This window comes from Myotis daubentonii, chromosome 5, assembly GCF_963259705.1.
Source record: "Myotis daubentonii chromosome 5, mMyoDau2.1, whole genome shotgun sequence".
Classification (NCBI taxonomy): domain Eukaryota; kingdom Metazoa; phylum Chordata; class Mammalia; order Chiroptera; family Vespertilionidae; genus Myotis; species Myotis daubentonii.
The window spans coordinates 83,118,277-83,143,123 of NC_081844.1; the positions used below are offsets into that span (position 1 = coordinate 83,118,277).

General features: G+C 40.8%; 2 protein-coding genes across 4 annotated transcripts in view; both read left to right on the plus strand.

Annotated features, from left to right (window-relative positions):
- The window catches only part of LOC132235739 (protocadherin alpha-C2), a 158,141-nt gene that overhangs the window by 17,693 nt on the left and 115,601 nt on the right, over positions 1 to 24,847 (plus strand). Inside the window, exon 1 of one of the 3 annotated variants that reach the window (XM_059698609.1) lies at positions 14,240 to 16,686. The exons of 1 other annotated variant lie outside the window; for it this stretch is intronic. In XM_059698609.1, coding sequence (XP_059554592.1) covers positions 14,290 to 16,686 — 2,397 coding nt within the window. In that variant the 5' untranslated portion in view covers positions 14,240 to 14,289. Of the gene's footprint in view, positions 1 to 14,239; positions 16,687 to 19,154; positions 21,659 to 24,847 lie in introns of those variants that run through there. One more of the 3 variants, XM_059698613.1, reaches the window with a different exon arrangement.
- Positions 7,049 to 13,315, plus strand: LOC132234428 (protocadherin alpha-5-like). Its single transcript, XM_059695404.1, has 3 exons — positions 7,049 to 9,650; positions 12,759 to 12,835; positions 13,286 to 13,315. The coding sequence occupies exons 1-3, from the start codon at positions 7,274 to 7,276 to the stop codon at positions 13,313 to 13,315; spliced, it is 2,484 nt and encodes an 827-aa protein (XP_059551387.1). The 5' UTR covers positions 7,049 to 7,273.

Genomic DNA, 24,847 nt, shown 5'->3' on the forward strand with positions numbered 1-24,847 from the left:
TTCACTTCTGAATGATAGCTTTGCTGGATAAAGTAATCTTGGTTGTAGGTTCTTGGCATTCATCACTTTGAATATTTCTTGCCATTCCCTTCTGACCTGCAAAGTTTCTGTTGAGAAATCAGCTGACAGTCGTATGGGTACTCCCTTGTAGGTAACTGACTTTTTTTCTCTTGCTGCTTTTAAGATTCTCTCTTTGTCTTTTGCTCTTGGCATTTTAATTATGATGTGTCTTGGTGTGGTCCTCTTTGGATTCCTCTTGTTTGGGGTTCTCTGTGCTTCCTGGACTTGTAAGTCTATTTCTTTCACCAGGTAGGGGAAGTTTTCTGTCATTATTTCTTCAAATAGGTTTTCAATATCTTGCTCTCTCTCTTCTTCTGGCACCCCTATAATTCAGATGTTGGTACGCTTGAAGCTGTCCCAGAGGCTCCTCTTTGTATTTTCGGATTCTTTTTTCATTTTGCTTTTCTGGTTGGGTGTTTTTTGCTTCTTCATATTTCAAATCGTTGACTTGATTCTTGCGATCCTCTAGTCTGCTGTTGGGATTCTGTATTTCAGTCCGTGTATGCTTAATTTCTAGTTGGTCCTTCATCACAACCTCGAGGGTCTCATTAGATTTCTTGTAGGTCTCATTAAGTTTAACGGCAGTTTCTAGAAAATTCTTGAAAAACCTTAAAAGTGTGGTTTTGAACTCTATATCCAGCAGTTTGCTTTCCTCCATTTCTGTCATTTGTGTCCTTTTTCTTTGTCTTTGCATTTTTTATGCTTCCCCGTGTTGATAAAGTGGTTTTCTGTGCTAAGTGTTCTCTAGGGCCCAGTGGTTCAGCCTCCCCGATTACCTGAGGAGGGCACTCTTGGTGCACCCCCTTGTGGTCTTTGTGCACAGTCTTGTTGTAGTTAAGCCTTGATTGTTGTAGGTATCACTGGGAGGAATTGACCTCCAGGCCAATTGGCTATGAGAATCAGCTGTGTCTGCAGTGGGAGAACTTCTGTGCTGGAGACACCCCTCCTGGACAAGACTTGCTTCAATGGGGCTTTGGTGCTCACTGAGTCTGCCCCCTGAGAGTGTCCTTTATGGTTCCACGGAGCTGCAAACTGGATGGTCCCACTCTGACCTCTGGGTGGCTCCTGGCTCCTGTATCTCTAGGGAGGTGCTAATCTAGCCTCTGCCTTAAGCTATCCAGCAAAAGCCTCCCTGCAGGGCTTGGGCTGGGCGGGTCCCATGGGATCAACAGGGCGGGGCTAGCAGTTATGGCTGCTCTCAGAGGCTCTGCTTTTCAGTGTCTGGACAATTGCTGCTTGCCCCTCGGAGAGGAAGCTGCCCTCGAGTTCCGACTGATGCCAGACAGTCCCGCTTCTCCCGTATAAGTCTGGGTCCCCAGAGACTTGCCCGGAACTGGAGCTCAGAGCCTGAGACTCCCTCCTGATTGAAAACGACAACCGCACCCTCAGCCGCCAGCCCGCTCCATGTGCGCCTCTGTACCTTAGTATTTTACTTCCGCACTGCGCCCCCTCTGAGTCTCGGTATGCTTTTCTCTCTCCTTCTAGTTGTGGAATTTCCACTCAGCCAGCCTTCTTGTGGTTCTGGATGATGTCCGTTCTGTCTTTTAGTTGTATTTTTGAAGTGGTTGTTCGAGGCAGCAAACTCCGGTGTTTACCTATGCCGCCATCTTGGTGTCCTCTGCATTCTCTTTATGCTTATTTTAAATAGTGCTGCTATAAATGTATGTGTAAAATTTTCAGTACCCATGTATACAATTTTCTCATTTTTAAAACTATGAATGAGATTAGTGGAACATAGAATATGTACATATCTTCATCTTTAATACATAATGCCAAACAATTTTCCCCAAATGCATTTACCTGTTTACATTAGTGCTAGAGTGTATGAGACTTCCTATTGTTCTACATAGCTCCCAAACTAAGCATTACCAGATTATTTAAGTGGCTATCATTTTGCTAGGTGTGTTTAGTATTTCAGTTTTATGTTTCTTGATTTATAAATGAGGTTGAGCACCTTTTGTATTATTGGATATTTTTTACATTCCATTTTGTGCAATAGCTGTTCACATAGTCTGCCTATTTTTCTATAGCTGTTGTATTTTTCTATTATTTTTACAATTTTATCATATTCTGGATATAACCCCTTTCTTGATTTTGCACTCTTATGCTCTATCACTTGGGATCAAGAATAATTTTTCCCCAGGGATATTCAACTGGATCAAGACCATTTCTTTAAAATGAGTTCCACATATTTTTTAAAAAAACAATTGTGGCCGAAACCGGTTTGGCTCAGTGGATAGAGCGTCGGCCTGCGGACTGAGGTGTCCCGGGTTCGATTCCGGTCAAGGGCATGTGCCTGGGCTGCGGGCACATACCTAGTGGGAGATGTGCAGGAGGCAGCTGATCGATGTTTCTCTCCCATCGATGTTTCTAACTCTCTATCTCTCTCCCTTCCTCTCTGTAAAAAATCAATAAAATATATTAAAAAAAACAAACAAACAAACAAACAAAAACAATTGTCCATTATATATGCATGGAGTTTTTCTGTTCTAATCTATGTAACTTTTTTTGCATCAATGCCATTTTGCTTCTTTCATTTTCACCTAAATTTTCCACAAAAACAACTTCGTGAGGTTTTGATTTGTATTGCATTGAATCTAGTATTGAAGAACATGAAACTAGTTGACATCTTTATAATAAAGAGTCATCAATTTGTGAACATGGTCTATTTATCTAAATAATATGTAAAATTTCTTAATATTTTATAAATTTTTAACGTAGAGGTTCTATACATCTTTCATTAGATTGAGTCTCGGGTATTTGCAATTTGTGATCATTATGCACATCAGCTTTAAGTTAAAAATTTATTTCTGTTTAATAATGATATATATGAATATGTTGTATTTTTTGTTTTGTTTTAACATGTTATTAATTCTAGTAATTTATCTACAAGTGCTTTATATTTTTTGATATAGACAATCATCCTATCAGCAGATAATAATGGTTGCATTTTTTTCTTTTCAGTTTTTATACCTTTTATATCCTTTGTGTGTCTTATGGCATTGGGTAGAACCATTAGTGCTATGTTAAATAGAATATTAATAATATTAATATTTCTGGTAGTAAAGAATTCTCTAACTTTTATATATCACAAATATGCTTATTTCACCATCACTTTTGAAAAATAGTTTTGTTGAGTGGGAAGTTATTCCCCACCCCCAGCACTTTCAAGATGACATTCCACAGTCTTCTTTTGAAAAGATGGCTGTCAAGATTATTGTTCAGGTGGTGTGCCTTTTTCTTTTTCTTCAGCTCCTTTTCATAATTTTTCTTTGTTTTTGATTTTTCCATTCCTTTATTATATGCTCAGCTTTAATTTTTTTGGTTTTTATCTAGCTTGTGGTTTTTAAAGCTTCTTGAATATGTGGCTTGATGTGTTTCATCAGTCTAGCAAAATTTCAGCTGTCTGCCTTCAAACATTGCTTCTGCCTCATGTTTTTTCCTTCTCCTCTTCTGTAATTGAAGGGATAGGTGGGTTAAATTTTTCACCATATCTCTTATATCTTCAATGCCCTATCTATTTTTTGAAAATCATATTTGATCTTTTTTATTACATGCTGGATATTTCATTCTGACCAATCGTCTAGTTTAGCATTTCCCCCTTTCTTCTTAGTTCAGTCTAGTGTTAAAATCATTGATTGAACCTAACCTTCAATTATGACATTTTTAACTTTAGAATTATAATGTACTTTTAGAAATAGATTAACATTATGGTGAATTTTTAAAACTTATTACATTAATCACAGTTTATTTTTGATCTTCTGGATCACTGTAATAATTGGATCATCTGCATCTTTTTCATTGTTCATTTTTTCTTATGATCCTCTTGCTCAGTTAGCTTGATAATGTATTGAATTCTCTGTATTGTGCGTGGAAGTTGTAGTTCTAGATGTAGTTATATTCCTCCACATATGTGGATTTAGGGCATTTATGGAAAGACTTGAAATAAAATTTTTCTCTTTTTATCTACTACAATGATATCTATCATTATAAATCTTCCAAACATTTTACTTTTATCTCTCAAACTCCCCAGGTTGATTTTATAGTCTCCCCACCATTGGTATCACGAGAACCAAGCTTATTGAAGTTTATTAGTGTTTAATTACCCTACTTTTTTTTTTTTTTATCCTGGATACTGGCTAATGCTATAGGAATTTTGTACCTCACTAAATTCTATTCATTTGGCCTAGAATTTTAAAACTGGATGTGACCTAAGAGTTAGTAATTTCTCTCAATTTAATGATGACTAAACTGTGGCTCAGAGACATAAAAAAACTTGCCTAACGCTATTAATGTGAATGCATAGACTAAACCCAAAAGTTCTAGAATTTTGCTCCACTGTCCCTTTCACCATTAAATGAGCTCATTTGGCATTAATGAAGGCAATGGTATTGTGAGGAAAACTACTTAATTTACTTATTCTCTCAGAGGCACTTTAGCAATACTCAGATTTTCTCTTCAGAATGGATATATAATATAAATATTTTAGCTCAATACTTTATAGGAAAGTTGAACCATTATAAAAGTAATGTAAAGATATGTATGGTATACACACAATATGCATTCATAGGATAAATTATTTTTATACATAATTTTGGTCAAATTTGACCCAGGTGCATAAATTATTTATAAATCTTTAAAAGATTACTTTGATTTCTCCTGCTATTTCTTAGCAGTGTGATAGACCTATAGAGTTTTCTATAGATAGGAGCAAAATATATTATAGCTTATTAAAATTTTATTCTGGCTTTGTAGCAAATAAAGAACATTTAGACTCCGATGAAAAATTAAATTTTCTAGTGTAAAATCTTCCTGAGTACTTCCCAGTAAATTAGGAAGAGACGTCTCCAAGCTACCTGGTTTTCTTAACCTAAATTCAGTGTCAATGGAGGGTTTTTATTTCTGCAGTGGGGCCTAACTGTAACTGAAATTTCCAGAGAAACTAGCTAGTGAAAAGTTCAGTCAATGAAGTAATCTATAATACTTGATTGGAAGAATGGTTTGGAAAAAGATTTAAAGAATTTTCTCTACCTATGGAGCCATCTATAGAATTAAGATTAGAAAGTCTATAATTGTTGAGAAAGTAACCTCCAAAAAAGAGTTGAGCATTAAAAGACAAATGCAAGATGATAATTCAAAGGCTTAATATAATCTAACAGATGAAAAGGTGGATCAAATGTCAAGAGTTTTGTTTTCTCCTGAAATATCTTTGTAGTTACATGAAAATATTATAAACTAAGAGAAGCATGTGATAGTGTTGATGACATTTTCTCCAGTTAGTATCTTTTAAAAAATATTTAAATATATACTGAAAATATTCTGTCTATACAATTACTATGCAAACACTGTAAATACCACACTGTCAGTTTGGCTGTTAAATACTTAATATTTGCTTTTTTCCAAGTAATTTATTTATACTATAGTTTCATATTACCATGGATCTGTAATAGAAGGTGTATCAATGTTAACTGATATTTTTGACACATTGATTATAATTTTCCTTTTTATTATTGTGCATTAAAATATTTAAAAGTTATTATCTGTTTGGTAAGTAGTCTTGAAAGTTGATTAGTGTTTAAATTCTTTAGTGTTTGGATGATCTGAATGCTAAGGGGAAAGTCAGAACAGTAGAGATAGTAAGATTTTTCCAAAAATTAAATGAATGATATATACTTTAATAATTATATCAGAAATAAATCCAGTAATATTTTATTTCTTTACATTACTACTTTGAATACTAGGAAACAAATTAATTTCAAATGACTTTGTATTTTTTTTAGTAATTCCTTATTGCTTTTCAAGCTATTCTTTGTATTACCACTTTTCCACATTTGTTTTCTACATTGATACACACACAAATACTTCAAGTCCCACATATGATTTATACCAGAACTAAGGAAATATATTTGGGATTTATGCTTTATATGTAAAAGTGTCATGTAATAGAATTATTGATGTCCTGGACCCTTTATCGTCACAGATAAGGAAGATTTTGTAACATTTAAAGAATTCTAAGGAGTATATACTCCAGCTGAATGTTAAATATATTTTCATTAGAAAGATTGGGGACATTTTCTTCTGGCTACATTTATTAAGTGATGTCTAAGTGGTATCATGCAGCAAATCAACTGGAGGGTTCAAAGAGATAAAATTAACATAGAGTGAGCCCAGTTAATAATGTGCTTTATTTTCACTCTTTTAATTCTTACTAGAACCCAAACATTTTATGGAGTAGTTTATCTACAGACATTAGGATTTTTATTTGTTGCATAAAAGCAAAGATATGTGAGCCCACAGTTTATATCAACATGGACTTATCGATAATAGCAACTTGATGAAATGCTGTCTTGATGAATCTAATTAGAAAATTGTGTCAAGATGTTTACCAAAATTGATTTACTATGATTAAGGCTTCTAGAAAATTTAAATCTCCACATTATAATTTTTCAGTGAACAGTAAAGGTAGTTGGGTGATATTGAGAGAAATTAAAGAAATGGATTTCAGCAATTTGAAAATCAGACTTCCAAAATGGAACTCAGACAAGAATACTATTCAAATAGTTTTAGTTACTTTGAAAATAACATCCAATATTAAATACTGCCAATAGGAGTATGAATTTGTTTTATGAGTAACATAAAAGTAGTATACAAACATAGCATCAAAATAATAAAAATTCAAGAATTTTAAATAAAATATATTGAAACAGAAAAGATAAAAAACTAAAATGTTTAAAGTCATCTAGTGTATCTATAAAGCCTCTCCCTAAAGAAAATAAATCAATAATTATCACTTTAGAAAAGATTGGTGTGGCACTACTCAATTAGTATTGATTTTGCAATGTTTAATGAAAATTTATCTTTTATTAAAAATTTATGGTTATATTTTGATTGGAGATAAGGGAAATAAAGAATACTCGAGTCATTGAAATGAGGAAATACTTAACAAATGTAAGGAAAATAAAGCATATCAAGGTAAAATACTCACCCTTTCATCCACATGATGGCGCTAGAAACCGCGTTTTTATTTTATTTTTAAACAAAGGAAAACAGTACAGTCAGTTTACATTCCTTAGAAAAAAGGCCACTCCATTTTTTCCTCAGCGGCTGAAGATGAAAAGGCGAGCAAGTAAAAATTAAAGCAAATTGGGAATTAAGTTTCCCAAAGCTGTTGTGTGGTAGTGCAAAGACATTTGAAAATTGCACCAAATTTGCGATGGTATGTTCCCAAAGAAGTACGGGAGCCCGGCGTCTGCTGCTCTCACTTCTGCTCATCGCAGCCTGGGAGGCCGGGAGCGGCCAGGTCCACTACTCCGTCCAGGAGGAGGCCAAGCACGGCACCTTCGTGGGCCGCATCGCGCAGGACCTGGGGCTGGAGCTGGCGGAGCTGGTGCCGCGCCTGTTCCGGGTGGCGTCCAAGGGCCGCGGGGACCTTCTGGAGGTAAATCTGCAGAATGGCATTTTGTTTGTGAATTCTCGGATCGACCGCGAGGAGCTGTGCGGGCGGAGGGCTGAGTGCAGCATCCACCTGGAGGTGGTGGTGGAGCGGCCGCTGCAGGTTTTCCACGTGGAGGTGGAGGTGAAGGACATTAACGACAACCCGCCAAGGTTCTTGGGACAAGAACAAAGATTATTTATTTTAGAATCAAGAACAGTAGATTCCAGGTTTCCGCTAGAGGGCGCATTTGATATGGATATCGGAGCAAACGCGGAATTGAGATACAAGTTAAATTCTAATGAACATTTTCATTTGGATGTGAAAACAAATGAAGAAGGAACTAACTCTTTAGGGCTAGTATTGACGAAGCCAGTAGACAGAGAAGAAACCCAAGAACTTCGTTTATTACTGATTGCAGTGGATGGAGGAAAACCTGAACTAACAGGTACTGTTCAGTTATTGATCAATGTATTGGATGCAAATGATAATGCCCCAGAATTTGATAAATCAGTGTATAACGTTAGATTACTTGAAAATACACCGAATGGGACGTTAGTTATTAAATTGAATGCCTCAGATGCAGATGAGGGTATTAATAAGGAAATAGTGTACCTCTTTAGTAATCTTGTTCTTGACAATGTAAAATCTAAATTTACAATCAATTCTAATAGTGGGGAAATAACGGTTAAGGGAGAACTGGATTATGAAGACTGTAATTTATATGAAATCAACATCGATGCTGTAGATAAAAGTCCATTCCCATTAAGTGGACACTGCAAAGTAATAGTGAAACTCTTGGATGAGAATGATAACACTCCAGAGATGGCCGTAACTTCCCTATCTCTGCCTGTCAAAGAGGATGCTCCACTGGGCACCGTCATTGCTTTGATCAGTCTGTCCGACCGAGATTCCGGTGCCAACGGACAAGTGACCTGCACCCTGTCGCCACACGTTCCCTTCAAGCTGGTGTCCACCTTCAAGAATTACTATTCGCTGGTGCTGGACAGCGCCCTGGACCGCGAAAGTGTGGCGAACTATGAGGTGGTGGTGACAGCGCGGGACGGGGGCTCGCCTTCGCTGTCGACCACCGCCAGCGTGTCCGTGGAGGTGGCCGACGTGAACGACAACGCGCCGCTGTTCGCGCAGCCCGAGTACACGGTGTTCGTGAAGGAGAACAACCCGCCCGGCCGCCACATCTTCACGGTGTCGGCGCGGGACTCGGACGCGCAGGAGAACGCGCTGGTGTCCTACTCGCTGGTGGAGCGGCGGGTGGGCGAGCGCGCGCTGTCGAGCTACGTGTCGGTGCACGCGGAGAGCGGCCAGGTGTACGCGCTGCAGCCTCTGGACCACGAGGAGCTGGAGCTGCTGCAGTTCCAGGTGAGCGCGCGCGACGCGGGCGAGCCTCCTCTGGGCAGCAACGTGACGCTGCAGGTGTTCGTGCTGGACGAGAACGACAACGCGCCCGCGCTGCTGCCTCCGGCTCCGGGCGGCCCGGGCGGTGCTGGGAGCGAGCTGGTGTCGCGGTCGGTGGGCGCGGGCCAGGTGGTGGCGAAGGTGCGCGCGGTGGACGCGGACTCGGGCTACAACGCGTGGCTGTGCTATGAGCTGCTGCCGGCGGCGGGCGGTGCGCGCGGCCCGTTCCGCGTGGGGCTGTACACGGGCGAGGTCAGCACGACGCGCGCCCTGGACGAGGCGGACTCTCCGCGGCAGCGCCTGCTGGTGCTGGTGAAGGACCACGGGGAGCCGGCGCTGGCGGTCACGGCCACTGTGCTGCTGTCGCTGGTGGACAGCGGTCAAGTGCCCAAGGCCTCATCGCGATTGCCTTCTGGCTCTGCGAGCGCGGAGGCGGCGCTGGTGGACGTGAACGTGTACCTGATCATCGCCATCTGCGCGGTGTCCAGCCTGCTGGTGCTCTCGCTGCTGCTGTACACGGCTCTGCGGTGCTCCGCGTCGCCCCCGGAGGGTGCGTGCGGGCCGGGGAAGCCCGTGCTGGTGTGCTCCAGCGCGGTGGGCAGCTGGTCTTACTCACAGCAGAGGCGGCAGAGGGTGTGCTCTGGGGAGGGGCCGCCCAAGACGGACCTCATGGCCTTCAGTCCCAGCCTACCTCAGGGTCCCAGCTCTGAAGACAATGTGAGTCTCAAATATTTTATTCATGGTTATTTTCGTCATTTTTTTCATATTTAATGTTTAATATTTCAATTTTTTTATTTTTAACTAGACGTCCCATGCATAAATTCATGCAAGGGTGGGTCCCTCAGCCTGGCCCGTGATTGGGGTCGCTGGGGTGGCCAATACCTTGGGAAGTTGGCTGGCCAGGGAGGTTGGCTGTGGGAGCACACTGACCACCAGGGGGCAGCTCCTGCATTGAGCGTCTGCCCCCTGGTGGTCAGTGCACATTGTAGCTACCAGCGGTGGTCCGTGGTCCAGTCGTAATGGTTGCTTAGGCTTTTATATATATAGATTATGGCTTTGTACTTACCATTCTTTTAGGTGTAAGTTATCTGCTGGTACTATCTCATTAACTTAAAATTGCCTTAGCTGGTTTGGCTCAGTGGATGGAGCGTGGGCCTGCAGACTGAAGGGTCCCAGGTTTGATTCTGGTCAAGGGCACATCCCCAGTAGGGGACGTGCAGGAGGCAGCCAACCAATGATTCTCTCTCATCATTGATGTTTCTATCATTCTCTCCCTTCCTCTCTGAAATCAATAAAAATATATTTTAAAATATGCTTATATTTAAAATTAATTTTGGTTTGTTGGAGAGAATTGCTTTGTATTATAGAGTTTATTTCAGTAATAGTCCCCCTCTTTATAAGGTTTTTATGGTTGTAGTTAATGGATTAATTTTTTCCATGATAGAAATTGTTTCCGGAATTAAATTTTTATAAATATTTTAATTTTCAATCTTAGGAAATGTAGGAAAATGCTTGTAAGACATATATTTGGAGTTATTATTTGTTCTCAAAGCCTAATACTATGGTACGTCAAAATGTTTTTACGTCATTGAATTAGTTTTCCTTTTGTTTTCCGTTGAACATCAATTATTTCAGTATTTTTGTTACACCAATTTAATTTATGTTTTTCAGTAATATTTGAGTACGGAATAATTCTCTTCAAGTTTATCTAAACAGTTAGGCTAGCATGCTCATGATGAATTTATAGATTAATATTTTTAGCTTGAATGGTTTCATTTTATTCATTCTTTAATAGGAAATACATTTACATGGTTTAAAATGTTTCCCTCCCATCTCCAATATCAAGCCATTTAATACATCTTTTAAGTATTTCAGATATTGCAATACCTTGGTTATCTTTCTGGAGATGTTTTCTTTATATATAAATAAACTGCCATCTCCCATCTTATTCCATAGTATTCATTTTGCTTTTCCTCTTGTTTTCTTCAATCAATATATCTTCAATCAATAAGTAACGACATATTGTTACTTAAGGGGATGTCTCATATTTCTTCCCAGATCTATCGTGTCCCATTTTGTAGATATATCATTATTTTTCCCCATTAACACCAACATTTAGTAGAACAATGATTAGCTTTTGCCTAACTTGCACTTTTACAATTTATTAAATTATGTTGGTGAGATGTCATTGTGAAATCTCATAGTAAGGAAAATCTTAACATTTCTAAATTAAAATTTTGGTCCTGCCCTGGCCGGTGTGGCTTAGTTGGTTGGGCAGCATTCTATGCACCAATAGGGCTGGACCCCAGGTCGGGTGTGTGCAGGAGGCAGCAGATGGATGTTTCTCTCTCACATCGATGTTTCTCTCTCTCCCTCTCCCTTCCTCTCTCTCTAAAAATCAATGAAAAATTTGAAACATTTTGTACTTATGGTTGCTTTTATGTTTTCTGATTAAAAAAATAACTGTACCATGATACAAACTTCCCTCTTGAGTTGGTTGCTTACCAATACAATGATGTATAACAAAGCTGTACATTTGAATCTACCATAGGCAAGGGTACCCTCCATCTCAAATACAGAAAATTGTTTTTCTACAATTGTTGAAAAAAAACACACAACAATGTGGGTTTAGCAGGTAGTTAATATTTCACATTTCGTATTATAAAATGTCAATTCCCATTTTTATTGCTTTGCCTATTTCTTGCATTCTCACATGTATTTAATTTTATAAATACATTTGTATCATACTATTCAAATATTTTGAATATCCCATTACTTTGGGGGAAATCCTAGAAATTGAGAAGGGAGTTCTCACCAATTTGTTAGCAATTGGCAGATTTTAAAAAATCAAGTTAATTTAGTTTTAAAATAGAAATTCTTTGATTTATGTTATAACTAAAATCTTTCTTTGGGAGAGGAAGTTATTCATAGATTGACTAAGCCTTTTTTTCTATACATAATCTTCTCCCTTAACTAGAATGAATTATTTTTAAAATAGATTTTATTGATTTCAGAGAGGAAAGGAGAGAGAGGATGATAGAAACATCAATGATGAAAGAGAATCATTGATTTCCTGCCTCCTGCACACCCCCTATTGGGGATGGAGCCCGTAACCCCACCCCAACTGGAATGAACCTCCTGGTTCACAGGTCCACGCTCAAACACTGAACACTGAGCCACACCAGCCCCACTAGATTGAATTACGTGTTTTTAGAAATAACTGAATACATATTTAAGCTGTTTCTCATGAGAGGACCATTTTCCTTTTCCATGTTAACTTATTTTACATAAATGATTTTAGAAACATTGTATAATTTTCTACTAAAGCCAATAAACAGAATTATTAAAATTATTATACTTAATGTAATTATAAGCTTTCTGGAAGTTGCTAGGAACTGTAATGGAAAGAGGTTTGATACTTAATTTTAATTAACAAATTAGAAAGTTGAAATTTGAAGAGACTTCATTTAAGGCAAAATTTATGAAACACCTTAACCACTATTGAAACACTTTAATAACAAGACTGCAGTTCAATATATCTTTTGTCAAGTCTTAATCTTCCTGCAAGCAAAGGACCCTTTTCTTTTGGGGTTATTATTGGGTAGCAAATGAACTATTTATTTATTCAAAATAACTGCAATAGAAACTTAGTGACAAGAGCTACTACATTGATCTAGGTTATAATTTTAAGGTGTAACTTATTGGGGGGAGCTTTGATTACAGTTGTCTTGATGATTTTACAAGTATATCAGAATTTTAACAGAAGGTGTATGTTGGCATGTGTCCATTTGAGAAGTCTCTTTTTATGATTCTGATTTCTCCTTTTGAGAAAGAGTTTAATCACTTCCAGTTGATGACATTAAGAATGAATTCATGGTGAAATTGAAAGTTGGGCTTTACTTTGATGTGAAGCTAACATTTTCACAGGTAAAGATGGAGGTAATTTTATAGAAGCAGCTTGAACAAATAATGTGTTGAAGAAGAAAACAAGTGATTTATATTGTATGTAAAATAGAATTCAATTGGGGAGTAGTTGAAAATAACAATGGAAAAGTTACCTTGTGATCACTTATCAGGTCATATAGAAGTGATTCTAATTTCTCGGAATTTTTTAATTTAGTGCAATTCAATAAAAGCTGTAGTCATGAAGATAAATGCGATGGTATGTGAAAAGAAAAATGGACTCTAGGCAGACTTTGAATAGGGTAGGTAAGGAAGAAGATGTAATAAAAGGCATCATATTGGTGATACGGAGAATGTTCATGCCATTAAAATGAAATGAAAATTTCAAGGGTTGAATTTGGGAGTTAGTAATGATTTCTCTTCATATTCCTCAAATTGTAATTAAATCATTTTCCAAACCTATTTCCATTGCAGTTCCTAGCAATTTTCAGCATCTATGGGTGAAAATGACAATTATAACCATAGAAATGAGAAAGATGTAGGTTTGGGAATATCTTAAATAAAACTCTTAATTGAAACATTGGAAGTGGGTGGGAACACCTAAATAAAAGCAAATAAAAGGTTGAGGTTGAGAGAAAAATCTGAGGCCATTTAGGGGAAACTGAAGGATCACAGCATCAGCAAACAATGGGTAGAAATTTCACTAGAATTAGTAATGATGGGGAAGTGTGTGAAGGAAAATGTTTTAAGGGGGAGGCCTAATATAAAGTGCAGAGAAATTTGTAAATGCAAAGAATATAAATATACACTAAAATCTTTATCTTCCATTATTAAGTAAAAGAGCCATCCACAGGAGTATTTGATATTCATTGAACAAAAAAAATAATGGACTTCAATAATCTATAAGGTTTTAAAATTTTGGATAAAATTTGTTCATTTAAAATTACATTCTTTTCTCAGAGCAAAATATAACAGCATGTCTGATGACTGAAATATAGGCAAATGTTTTTTATGTACATAAAAAGTGAAGGATAATTTGCACTTCTAATTCCCAAACCGCGTTCGAATCACACTTAAATTTTCTTAATTGATTGATATATAAATTATTGGAAGGAAAGTCATTTTACTATGAAAAAGTTGATCCTTTACCCTACTCTAAATTATAAAAGAAGTCAGACAAGATGAAACCGACTCTGCAAATGACAAACATGATGAGATTTACTATTACAGTAAGACAAAAGAAGACTTTATAAAAAAATTTAAAGAACTAGACTGCTAGAGCATAGCGCAGTTATGAGTTCATTTCTTACTTACCCCTTGGAGCCGCATGGTGTCGCTGTCTACCAGGAAGTTACATCTAGCTTCTGCTAGTATTCAAACACAATCCTCCCATTACTGCATCCTTCCACCAGTGCTGAATGATGGCAGTCGCAGAAGATTTGCATTAACAGGCTTGGATCATACAGCATTTCAACTCAATGCGGAGAGATCTTCTGTTGGAAATTAAACAAGTATTTGACATGGTTATTACCCTGGAAGGCCGACTGGGATCTCGGTGTCTGCTGTTCTCGCTTCTGTTCCTGGCAGCCTGGGAGGCTGGGAGCGGCCAGGTCCACTACTCGGTCCCCGAGGAGGCCAAGCACGGCACCTTCGTGGGCCGCATCGCGCAGGACCTGGGGCTGGAGCTGGCGGAGCTGGTGCCGCGTCTGTTCCGGGTGGCGTCCAAGGGCCGCGGGGACCTTCTGGAGGTAAATCTGCAGAATGGCATTTTGTTTGTGAATTCTCGGATCGATCGGGAGGAGCTGTGCGGGCGGAGCCTGGAGTGCAGCATCCACCTGGAGGTGGTGGTGGAGAAGCCGCTGCAGGTTTTCCACGTGGAGGTGGAGGTGAAGGACATTAATGACAATCCACCCGTGTTCCCGGTAACGGAACAAAGAGTGCTCATTTACGAATCTAGGCTGCCAGATTCTCTGTTTCCACTAGAGGGCGCTTCGGATGAGGATGTTGGTGTAAATTCCATTTTAACCTACAAACTCAGTTCCAGTGAATATTTCACGCTAGATGTGAAAACAAACAGTGATGATAATACACAAATTGGGCTCGTGTTAAGGAAGCCTTTGGACCGAGAGGAAACTCCTGAACATAATTTATTGCTCATGGCCACCGACGGAGGCAAACCTGAGCTCACGGGCAGCGTTCAGGTGCTGGTCACCGTGATGGACGTGAATGACAATGCTCCCCGTTTCCAGCAGTCTGAATATGAAGTGAGAATATTCGAAAGCTCAGACAACGGAACCATAGTTATCAGACTGAATGCTTCTGATCGCGACGAAGGAACTAATCGGGAGGTTTCCTACTCTTTTAATAGCTTTGTTTCACCCATGGTTACTGACCAGTTTAGCATAGATTCTAATAGTGGAGAAATAAAAATTAGAAATAATTTGGATTTTGAAAAAGTGAAATCCTATAAAATCCGCATTGACGCCACGGACAGAGGCCACCCACCGATGGCGGGCCATTGTACAGTGTTGGTAAAAGTCTTAGATGTTAATGACAACGCCCCTCAGATTTCCTTGACTTCATTGTCCTTTCCAGTCAGGGAAGACGCTCCACTCGGTAGTGTGATTGCCCTAATCAGTGTATACGACCAAGATGCTGGCGCCAATGGCCAGGTGACCTGCGTTCTGATGCCCCACGGGCCCTTCAAGCTGGTGTCCACCTTCAAGAATTACTATTCACTGGTGCTGGACAGCGCCTTGGACCGCGAGAAGGTGTCACACTACGAGTTGGTGGTGACAGCTCGGGACGGGGGCTCGCCTTCTCTGTCGTCCACAGCCAGCCTGTCCGTGGAGGTGGCCGACGTGAACGACAACGCGCCGCTGTTCGCGCAGCCCGAGTACACGGTGTTCGTGAAGGAGAACAACCCGCCCGGCCGCCACATCTTCACGGTGTCGGCGCGGGACTCGGACGCGCAGGAGAACGCGCGGGTGTCCTACTCGCTGGTGGAGCGGCGGGTGGGCGAGCGCGCGCTGTCGAGCTACGTGTCGGTGCACGCGGAGAGCGGCCAGGTGTACGCGCTGCAGCCTCTGGACCGCGAGGAGCTGGAGCTGCTGCAGTTCCAGGTGAGCGCGCGCGACGCGGGCGAGCCTCCTCTGGGCAGCAACGTGACGCTGCAGGTGTTCGTGCTGGACGAGAACGACAACGCGCCCGCGCTGCTGCCTCCGGCTCCGGGCGGCCCGGGCGGTGCTGGGAGCGAGCTGGTGTCGCGGTCGGTGGGCGCGGGCCAGGTGGTGGCGAAGGTGCGCGCGGTGGACGCGGACTCGGGCTACAACGCGTGGCTGTGCTATGAGCTGCTGCCGGCGGCGGGTGGTGCGCGCGGCCCGTTCCGCGTGGGGCTGTACACGGGCGAGATCAGCACGACGCGCGCCCTGGACGAGGCGGACTCTCCGCGGCAGCGCCTGCTGGTGCTGGTGAAGGACCATGGCGAGCCGGCGCTGGTGGTCACGGCCACTGTGCTGCTGTCGCTGGTGGATAGCGGTCAAGTGCCCAAGGCCTCATCGCGATTGCCTTCTGGCTCTGCGAGCGCGGAGGCGGCGCTGGTGGACGTGAACGTGTACCTGATCATCGCCATCTGCGCGGTGTCCAGCCTGCTGGTGCTCTCGCTGCTGCTGTACACGGCTCTGCGGTGCTCCGCGTCGCCCCCGGAGGGTGCGTGCGGGCCGGGGAAGCCCGTGCTGGTGTGCTCCAGCGCGGTGGGCAGCTGGTCTTACTCACAGCAGAGGCGGCAGAGGGTGTGCTCTGGGGAGGGGCCGCCCAAGACGGACCTCATGGCCTTCAGCCCCAGCCTTCCTCAGGGTCCCAGCTCTGCAGACAACGTGAGTCTAAAGAATTTTTATTTTCAGCTACTTAAAAACGCAGTCTTTTAGGTTTTCTGCTCAAATATTTTTTATATAATTTATTATATATTTAATTGATAGATTTATATGTAATTTTGTTTTTAATATTATTGCACTTTTTTCACTCTTTATGTTGAATTATATTTACTGGTATGTTAAATATGCAGTTTTGTTTTTAGAGTGTCCAATCTTGTAGGTTATAATTGGCGATTTATAGTAGTTATTTTTTTATTTTTGTGGGAAATTTTTACTAATTGGAATAATGAGTTTACTTTCTATTATATAGTGGAAGTCCCTAACTGAATGTTTACATGCTCCACTTTGCTATGAAGTCTTTATAATTGCTTTTCAAAAACAAATTTGAAATATTCTATACATTTTTATTTATAAAAACTTATATATTTCAATATCATCTGTTCAATATTGCCTTTTTATGCTTAGTCTAGAACTTGAATTATCTTTTCAATTTTCTTTTTCTAGTTACTGAATTCTTTTTACCTTACTCAGTAGTAGTTTTTTTGCTTGCCCATGATGAATATTGTAACCTAAAAATATAGTTTAAATGATATTTCAGTAGTATATTTATTTTGTTCTTTCTTTGTATAACCAACATACCCACATTCAAAATGTCAAGTAGTATATAATGACAAGCCTGTCACCTTCAAACCTAAACCAATCACTTTATCTCTTCGAATTTCTGAAACATTTTAAATTTTTTTAGTTTCCTCTAAGATTTTATATGTATATATACAATCTGCCTTTCTTCTTTATTTTAAAAAAGCAAGTGCTTACATTTAACCTACTCTTAGTTTTTCTACTATATCTTGGTATTTATGCCATATTATTTCATAAAAAGCTTTCTGGTTGTTTGCTTGTCTTCTCTCTCTTTTAAATACCTGCATCTTATTTTATAGTATTGTATATAGTGATTTATTCATCCATTTCTATGTTTATACATTAGTGGACCAATACCTTACTTAAACAAACTCAACCATGAGTATTGTCCACTTTTACAGTTGGTAAAATCTTAGTATACCTTAGGAAGTTATTTTAGAATGTCTATTTATTGTTTTCAGTGTTCTTTTACATAAAGGTAGAGATGCCCATATTCAACGGAATTACTTACTATTGAGCAGTAATTTGCATCCACACAATCAGAACAAATTTGCTCCTCTTGTTGAAAGAATAGTCAAATTTGTAGAATAACCTATAAATATTCTAACTTTTGATGATGATGGTAATTGTAATTCTATTTGTATTGCTTTATTTTTCTTTTATTTTCACATACATATACTTTAAAAACCATTTCCCAAGCACACTTGAAGAAAAATTTAAAATTCTACTTTTGGGGTGGGGGAATGACTAGAAGTTGATATGAAATCCTCCTCCATACTCCAATCTTTATCCACCAATTATCACTTTTTCATTATGGTAGGGTTTGTTTGTTTTTTTTTGAAATTCAAACTGACATACCAAGGCTATGGAAAATTTCCTTTGTTGGTAAAAAGTTCTCACAGAGATATTGAAGAATGCAGTTATCTTTACACAATCTTTCTCACAATTTAGAATGAACTATATAGTAGTTTACATGAAGATAATGTAAGTAGTTTCACAGAAAATGCTCTTAGTCCCCTTTTCCATATTACTTGCACTTATATAAGGATTTAAAATAAGTTTATTCTGTGCCTGAAAATATCATTATGATTACATGTTAATCTCATTCTCATACATCTGGATTAATAGGTACTTAAGTAAAAGCCATTTGTGATGCTTTAGTTAAGTTTTAAAATTTAGAAATCTTCAGTTAGGGCCAAATTAATGAAATATTCTTACCTCCCAAGAAAACCTTCAAGTAAAGAATGCTGGCTAATACATATTTTATGAAGTCCTTTCTGATAGTAAGAAAAGGGTTCTCTTGTTGCTCCAAAATAACTAGAATAAAAGGTCAGCCTCTACAGAGGTTCCAATTAAATATATTAAGACAGATCTCATTAAATAAAGGTGTTTTTAAAATCACAGCCACCATTGAGAATTGCTAATATATGAATTCGAAGGAGAGCTTAATCACCCACTACTGAGTCATTTAAGATGAAAAAGTAAAGTGCAACTTTTGAGGTGTATATATCAATATTTGAAATATTAAAAAAAATATTTGAAATATTGGGAAGAAATTTATTTATGAAGAAAGAGATCCCCAGCTGGAACAAAGTTAACGTAAGGAGCCAGGCGGTATAAATACTTCTACGACTGATAAAGGTGAAGACACACTATTAAGTAGAATAAGAGAAAAGAAAATATTCATTGGATTAAAAGAACCCCATTTTAGCGAGGTAAGTGAATTCAATAATTGTTACCCTTTAGAGCCGCTTGATGTCGCTGTCCACAAAGAAGTTCTGTCCAGCCAAGATCCAGCCTTCCTCTAGCAGCCCTGTATCCGTCTCTAAATGCTGAACAATGGCGGAGGCAGCGGAATTGTATTGAAGACTTCAGGAAACGCACCAGTACGCCTTTGTATCAAACAAGCTCTTTGATAGCAATAAAACGAGTACTTGACATGGTGTTTCCTTGGCGAGGAGGCCCGGAAGCCCGGTGTCTGCTGCTCTCGCTTCTGTTCCTGGCAGCCTGGGAGGCTGGGAGCGACCAAGTTCACTACTCGGTGGCGGAGGAGGCCAAGCACGGCACCTTCGTGGGCCGCATCGCGCAGGACCTGGGGCTGGAGCTGGCGGAGCTGGTGCCGCGCCGGTTCCGGGTGGCGTCCAAAGGCCGCGGGGACCTTCTGGAGGTAAATCTGCAGAATGGCATTTTGTTTGTGAATTCTCGGATCGACCGCGAGGAGCTGTGCGGGCGGAGGGCTGAGTGCAGCATCCACCTGGAGGTGGTGGTGGAGAGGCCGCTGCAGGTTTTCCACGTGGAGGTGGAGGTGAAGGACATTAACGACAACCCGCCCGTGTTCCCGGTAAAGGAGCAAGAGCTGCATGTTTCAGAATCCAGACTGCCAGATTCTCGGTTTCCGCTAGAGGGCGCTTGGGATGCAGATATGGGAGCGAACTCCATTTTAACCTATAGGCTTAGCTACAGCGATTACTTCACGCTAGATGTGAATTCAAAAAATGGGGAGAATAAGCAACTTGAGCTCGTGTTAAGGAAATCTGTGGACCGAGAAGAAACTCCAACACACAACTTATTACTGACGGCCACCGACGGAGGCAAACCTGAGCTCACGGGCAGCGTTCAGGTGCTGGTCACCGTGATGGACGTGAATGACAATGCTCCCCGTTTCCAGCAGTCTGAATATGAAGTGAGAACATTCGAAAACTCAGACAACGGAACCATAGTTATCAGACTGAATGCTTCTGATCGCGACGAAGGAACTAATCAGGAGGTTTCTTACTCTTTTAATAGCTTTGTTCCACCCATGGTTATTGATCAGTTTAGCATAGATTCTAATAGTGGAGAAATAAAAATTCGAAATAATTTGGACTTTGAAAAAGTGAAATCCTATAAAATCCGCATTGACGCCACGGACAGAGGCCACCCACCGATGGCGGGTCATTGTACAGTGTTGGTAAAAGTCTTAGATATTAATGACAACGCCCCTCAGATTTCCTTGACTTCAATGTCCCTTCCAGTCCCAGAAGATGCGCCACTGGGTACCGTGATTGCCTTAATCAGTGTGTCCGACTTGGACTCCGGTGTCAACGGGCATGTAACCTGCACCTTGTCATCCCATGCCCCCTTCAAGCTGGTGTCCACCTTCAAGAATTATTATTCGCTGGTTCTGGACAGCGCCCTGGACCGCGAGAGCGTGTCGGACTACGCTGTAGTAGTGACCGCGCGGGACGGGGGCTCGCCTTCTCTGTCGGCCACAGCCAGCCTGTCCGTGGAGGTGGCCGACGTGAACGACAACGCGCCGCTGTTCGCGCAGCCCGAGTACACGGTGTTCGTGAAGGAGAACAACCCGCCCGGCCGCCACATCTTCACGGTGTCGGCGCGGGACTCGGACGCGCAGGAGAACGCGCTGGTGTCCTACTCGCTGGTGGAGCGGCGGGTGGGCGAGCGCGCGCTGTCGAGCTACGTGTCGGTGCACGCGGAGAGCGGCCAGGTGTACGCGCTGCAGCCTCTGGACCGCGAGGAGCTGGAGCTGCTGCAGTTCCAGGTGAGCGCGCGCGACGCGGGCGAGCCTCCTCTGGGCAGCAACGTGACGCTGCAGGTGTTCGTGCTGGACGAGAACGACAACGCGCCCGCGCTGCTGCCTCCGGCTCCGGGCGGCCCGGGCGGTGCTGGGAGCGAGCTGGTGTCGCGGTCGGTGGGCGCGGGCCAGGTGGTGGCGAAGGTGCGCGCGGTGGACGCGGACTCGGGCTACAACGCGTGGCTGTGCTATGAGCTGCTGCCGGCGGCGGGTGGTGCGCGCGGCCCGTTCCGCGTGGGGCTGTACACGGGCGAGGTCAGCACGACGCGCGCCCTGGACGAGGCGGACTCTCCGCGGCAGCGCCTGCTGGTGCTGGTGAAGGACCATGGTGAGCCGGCGCTGGTGGCCACGGCCACTGTGCTGCTGTCGCTGGTGGACAGCGGCCAGGTGCCGAAGACCTCGCTGCGGGCAACTTCTGGTGCTGCGGTCGTGGAGACAGCGCTGTTGGACGTGAACGTGTACCTGATCATCGCCATCTGCGCGGTGTCCAGCCTGTTGGTGCTCTCATTGCTGCTGTACACGGCTCTGCGTTGTTTGGCGCCGCCCACCGAGGGTGCGTGCGGGCCGGGGAAGCCCGTGCTGGTGTGCTCCAGCGCGGTGGGGAGCTGGTCATACTCACAGCAGAAGCGGCAGAGGGTGTGCTCTGGGGAGGGGCCGCCCAAGACGGACCTCATGGCCTTTAGCCCTAGTCTTCCTCCAGGTCCTCCTGGATCTGTAGTTGCAGTGGGAGATCCAGAAGCTTCTTTTGACTCCACTGGGAAGGTAGGTTGCTCTTATATTTTATGTATTAATATATTTATTAATTTAGTCTAGAAAATATTCTTATTACTTATACAGTACATTTAAATAGTTTTTATTCATTTATTTTTAGGTATCTGGTCTAATTTATTACCAGAAAGTGAATACCTTAAATTTATAGCTATTTTTGTGTTTGTTTCCACTTCCAATTGAGAATCATTATAAACCATATGTTGAACAATTATTCATTAGGTACTGAATTACTTAAAAAAGATCCTCATCCAAGGATATCTTTTTTAAAAAAATTGATTTTAGAGAGAGGAAAGAAGAAATATAGAGAGAAACATCCATGAGTGAGAGAAACATGGATCTGTTGCCTCCCCTTTGCTACCCTGTGGGGGTTTGGACCTAGGGGCTCCCTCCACCCCCCAGGATCCAGCCAGCCTCAGTGGAACCAGCCATGTACTGGACCACCCTCCAACCAACTGAGCCAGACCGGCCAGGGATGAATTACTTCTATTTAATACCTGTTATGGGCGTCATACTGAATTACTAAAGTTGGGATGTCATTGTACCTGGACATATTTGGTGAAAATCAATTTAGTTTTTACATGTTAAGTAAACTTCAACACCACTCTATCATCATTTATTCATTTCTAAGGTATGGATAATATCTCATTGAATAGCTTTGCTAATAAGAAACCTCATAGCAGAAATATGTAGTAACTGTTACTACTCAACTTTGTAGTTTTCTCCCTTTCTGTGGGTGGAGAACTTTGAGAGACATGGTTGGTCAGCACTACTGGGTATTTATAACATCAGTGAGTAACCTCCAGTGTGTGCCTGAAAACAGATGCTTTAACTTGAGGGATCTAATTTTAACAACAAATGTTACAAATATAATTCTTATTAAAAATGTGTAGAATTTTTTCTATATGTCTGACAATGTAGGCCATAAGAAAATGCTGATTGAGAATTTTCTCTACACTTTGAATATTTATTGAAATTCATATTTTAGCTGATATTGGAGAAAATACATCCCAATTGATATTTTCTTTCTTCAAAAATCTTTCTCCTATCTGTCAAAAACTTCTGGTAATGATATAAAGTTTGGACATTAAAGATCTACCTATATTCTACACTTTGAGTTCTCTAAAAATTCATAGTTTGGAACTTAATTACCTCTACCAGTTTATATGAGTATTTACTTTTTCTTCAATATTCCAAAAGACAGAAATCTGGATATTAGGTGGTGCAGCTGTAAAGTCACTACATGGCAAACTTATATTTCCTGAATTGTGGTTTGTGCCTTTCAAGTTGGTGGTTCTTCACACGCTATTGTTAGTTCAAGCATTTGTTTTCTAATTAATATTTTAAAAACTTCCTTTGTACGTATGTGGAGTTTTTGTGATGCAATTATATTTCTATTCTATATTTTTATTGTGTTAGGTATTTTAAAATATATTTTATTGTTTTTTTACCGAGAGGAAGGGAGAGGGATAGAGAGTTAGAAACATCGATGATGAGAGAGAAACATCGATTAGCTGCCTCCTGCACACCCCCTACTGGGGTTATGCCCCAACCAAGATACATGCCCTTGATTGGAATCGAACCTGGGACCCTTCAGTCCACAGGCCGATGCTCTATCCACTGAGCCAAACCGGTTAGGGGGCGTTAGGTATTTTAGACAATGTTCCTTAATTAAAAACTCAGTGGAACAAGATTGGAGTGGTGTTGAGAATAGAGCCACAGTAGTATAACCATGAAAATGTAAGTAACTTAGTTTTTCCAAATACATATTTCAATAATTTTAAAAAATTTAATTCTATAGAACACATGTTTGGTACATCCTACAAAACAATCTTTTATTTTATTTCTTTTAAAACTTAAAGAGCCTCTGAACTTCCATGGTAAAACCTGTCTGTCAGCACAATTCACCTTAAATCTAGACTTATACCTTCAAATATCTCTGTCCTTGCACTTTTTTTTTCAGGTTCCATATGTTACTTGAGCTTGGGCTGAGTTATTTGAATATGTTATATTGATTAAGGAGCACTAAAAATGTCATCCCCCACCCTAACCGGTTTGGCTCAGTGGCTAGACAAAACAATTTGATAATTCCAAAAATATTTATTTGGGGTATTTGAAAAGCTTAAACATAACAATGATGAAAGTAGTTGTGTATGAAAGTGAAAAATCATACATTTTTGAATTATTTTATTTATAATCATAATTAAGATTCTTTTTGCCCATGTAAGATGTACATAAAAAAGTGAAACTTCGTTCTGTATAACTGATTTCTCAATAAAAGCCTTTTATGTTTTCCTAAAAACAGGAGCCTCTACTCAGCCTGAGCAGTAGCATTAGTGAAGGCACTGTAGAGTGACAATTTTATATTGGTAATAATTTTCCCCAAGGAACCAATCTGTGTCTCCAGCATTATGAAAATAAATGTGGCTACACTGAGGCCTGAGACTAATAGCCATTTATGAAGCACTCACTTTCCTTAAGGTACTATCCTAGGCACTTAATTTACACAACCACCATATTATTATACAAATGTTATAAAAGTAGTTGTGTAAATTATTTCCCCCAAGTCACATGATTAGTAAGTTGGGAAATAGAAATCAGAATGGAGAAATTTCTGATGTTGAAGCTAGTATTCTCTTTTAGGATATCCAAACACCTCACAGAGAATTGATACTTAAAATTAGTGTCTGAATAAGGTTTATTTAATCTCAAAATAATGACAAAGAGAAATGAATTGTGTCAGAAATTGAAGTTACCTAAATTTGTTATCCAATGAAATATGAGTACACTCATTATTATGCAGATATTAAGGGTATATTCAAATTTAGCTAATGAAATTATAATCATGGTTAGGGAAAGAATGACTTCTCCAAGATTCTACATTTGCTAGGGATCTGTACTGGGGATGGACAATGATTGTTATGATTCACAAAAGAGACATAACGTGAAGCTTTGATAGTCCATAGAGATACAGATATGTAAAAATAGAGTGGACAGTCCAGAGGACATGGACCTCAGTGAGAATGACAACTAGGCCTTTCGGGGCTTCATGTACACGGCACTTTCTGTCCTGGACAATATCAAGGAGGGCGTCTCCTTCTGGCCCGAGCTGTGCTTCCCCAGGGTTTCAACACCCTATCAGCGCCCCTGAAGTTCTCACTGTTTGAGGCCCACCAGAGCCTA

What these genes read in the sequence shown, in the direction of transcription:
- LOC132234428 (XM_059695404.1), top strand. Translation starts at nt 7,274, where the DNA reads ATGGTATGTTCCCAAAGAAGTACGGGAGCCCGGCGTCTGCTGCTCTCA. An exon ending in TCTCAAATATTTTATTCATG is followed by an intron (nt 9,651 to 12,758) that starts GTTATTTTCGTC and finishes AATCACTTCCAG; the next exon opens with TTGATGACATTAAGAATGAA. An exon ending in TGAAGCTAACATTTTCACAG is followed by an intron (nt 12,836 to 13,285) that starts GTAAAGATGGAG and finishes TTTCCATTGCAG; the next exon opens with TTCCTAGCAATTTTCAGCAT.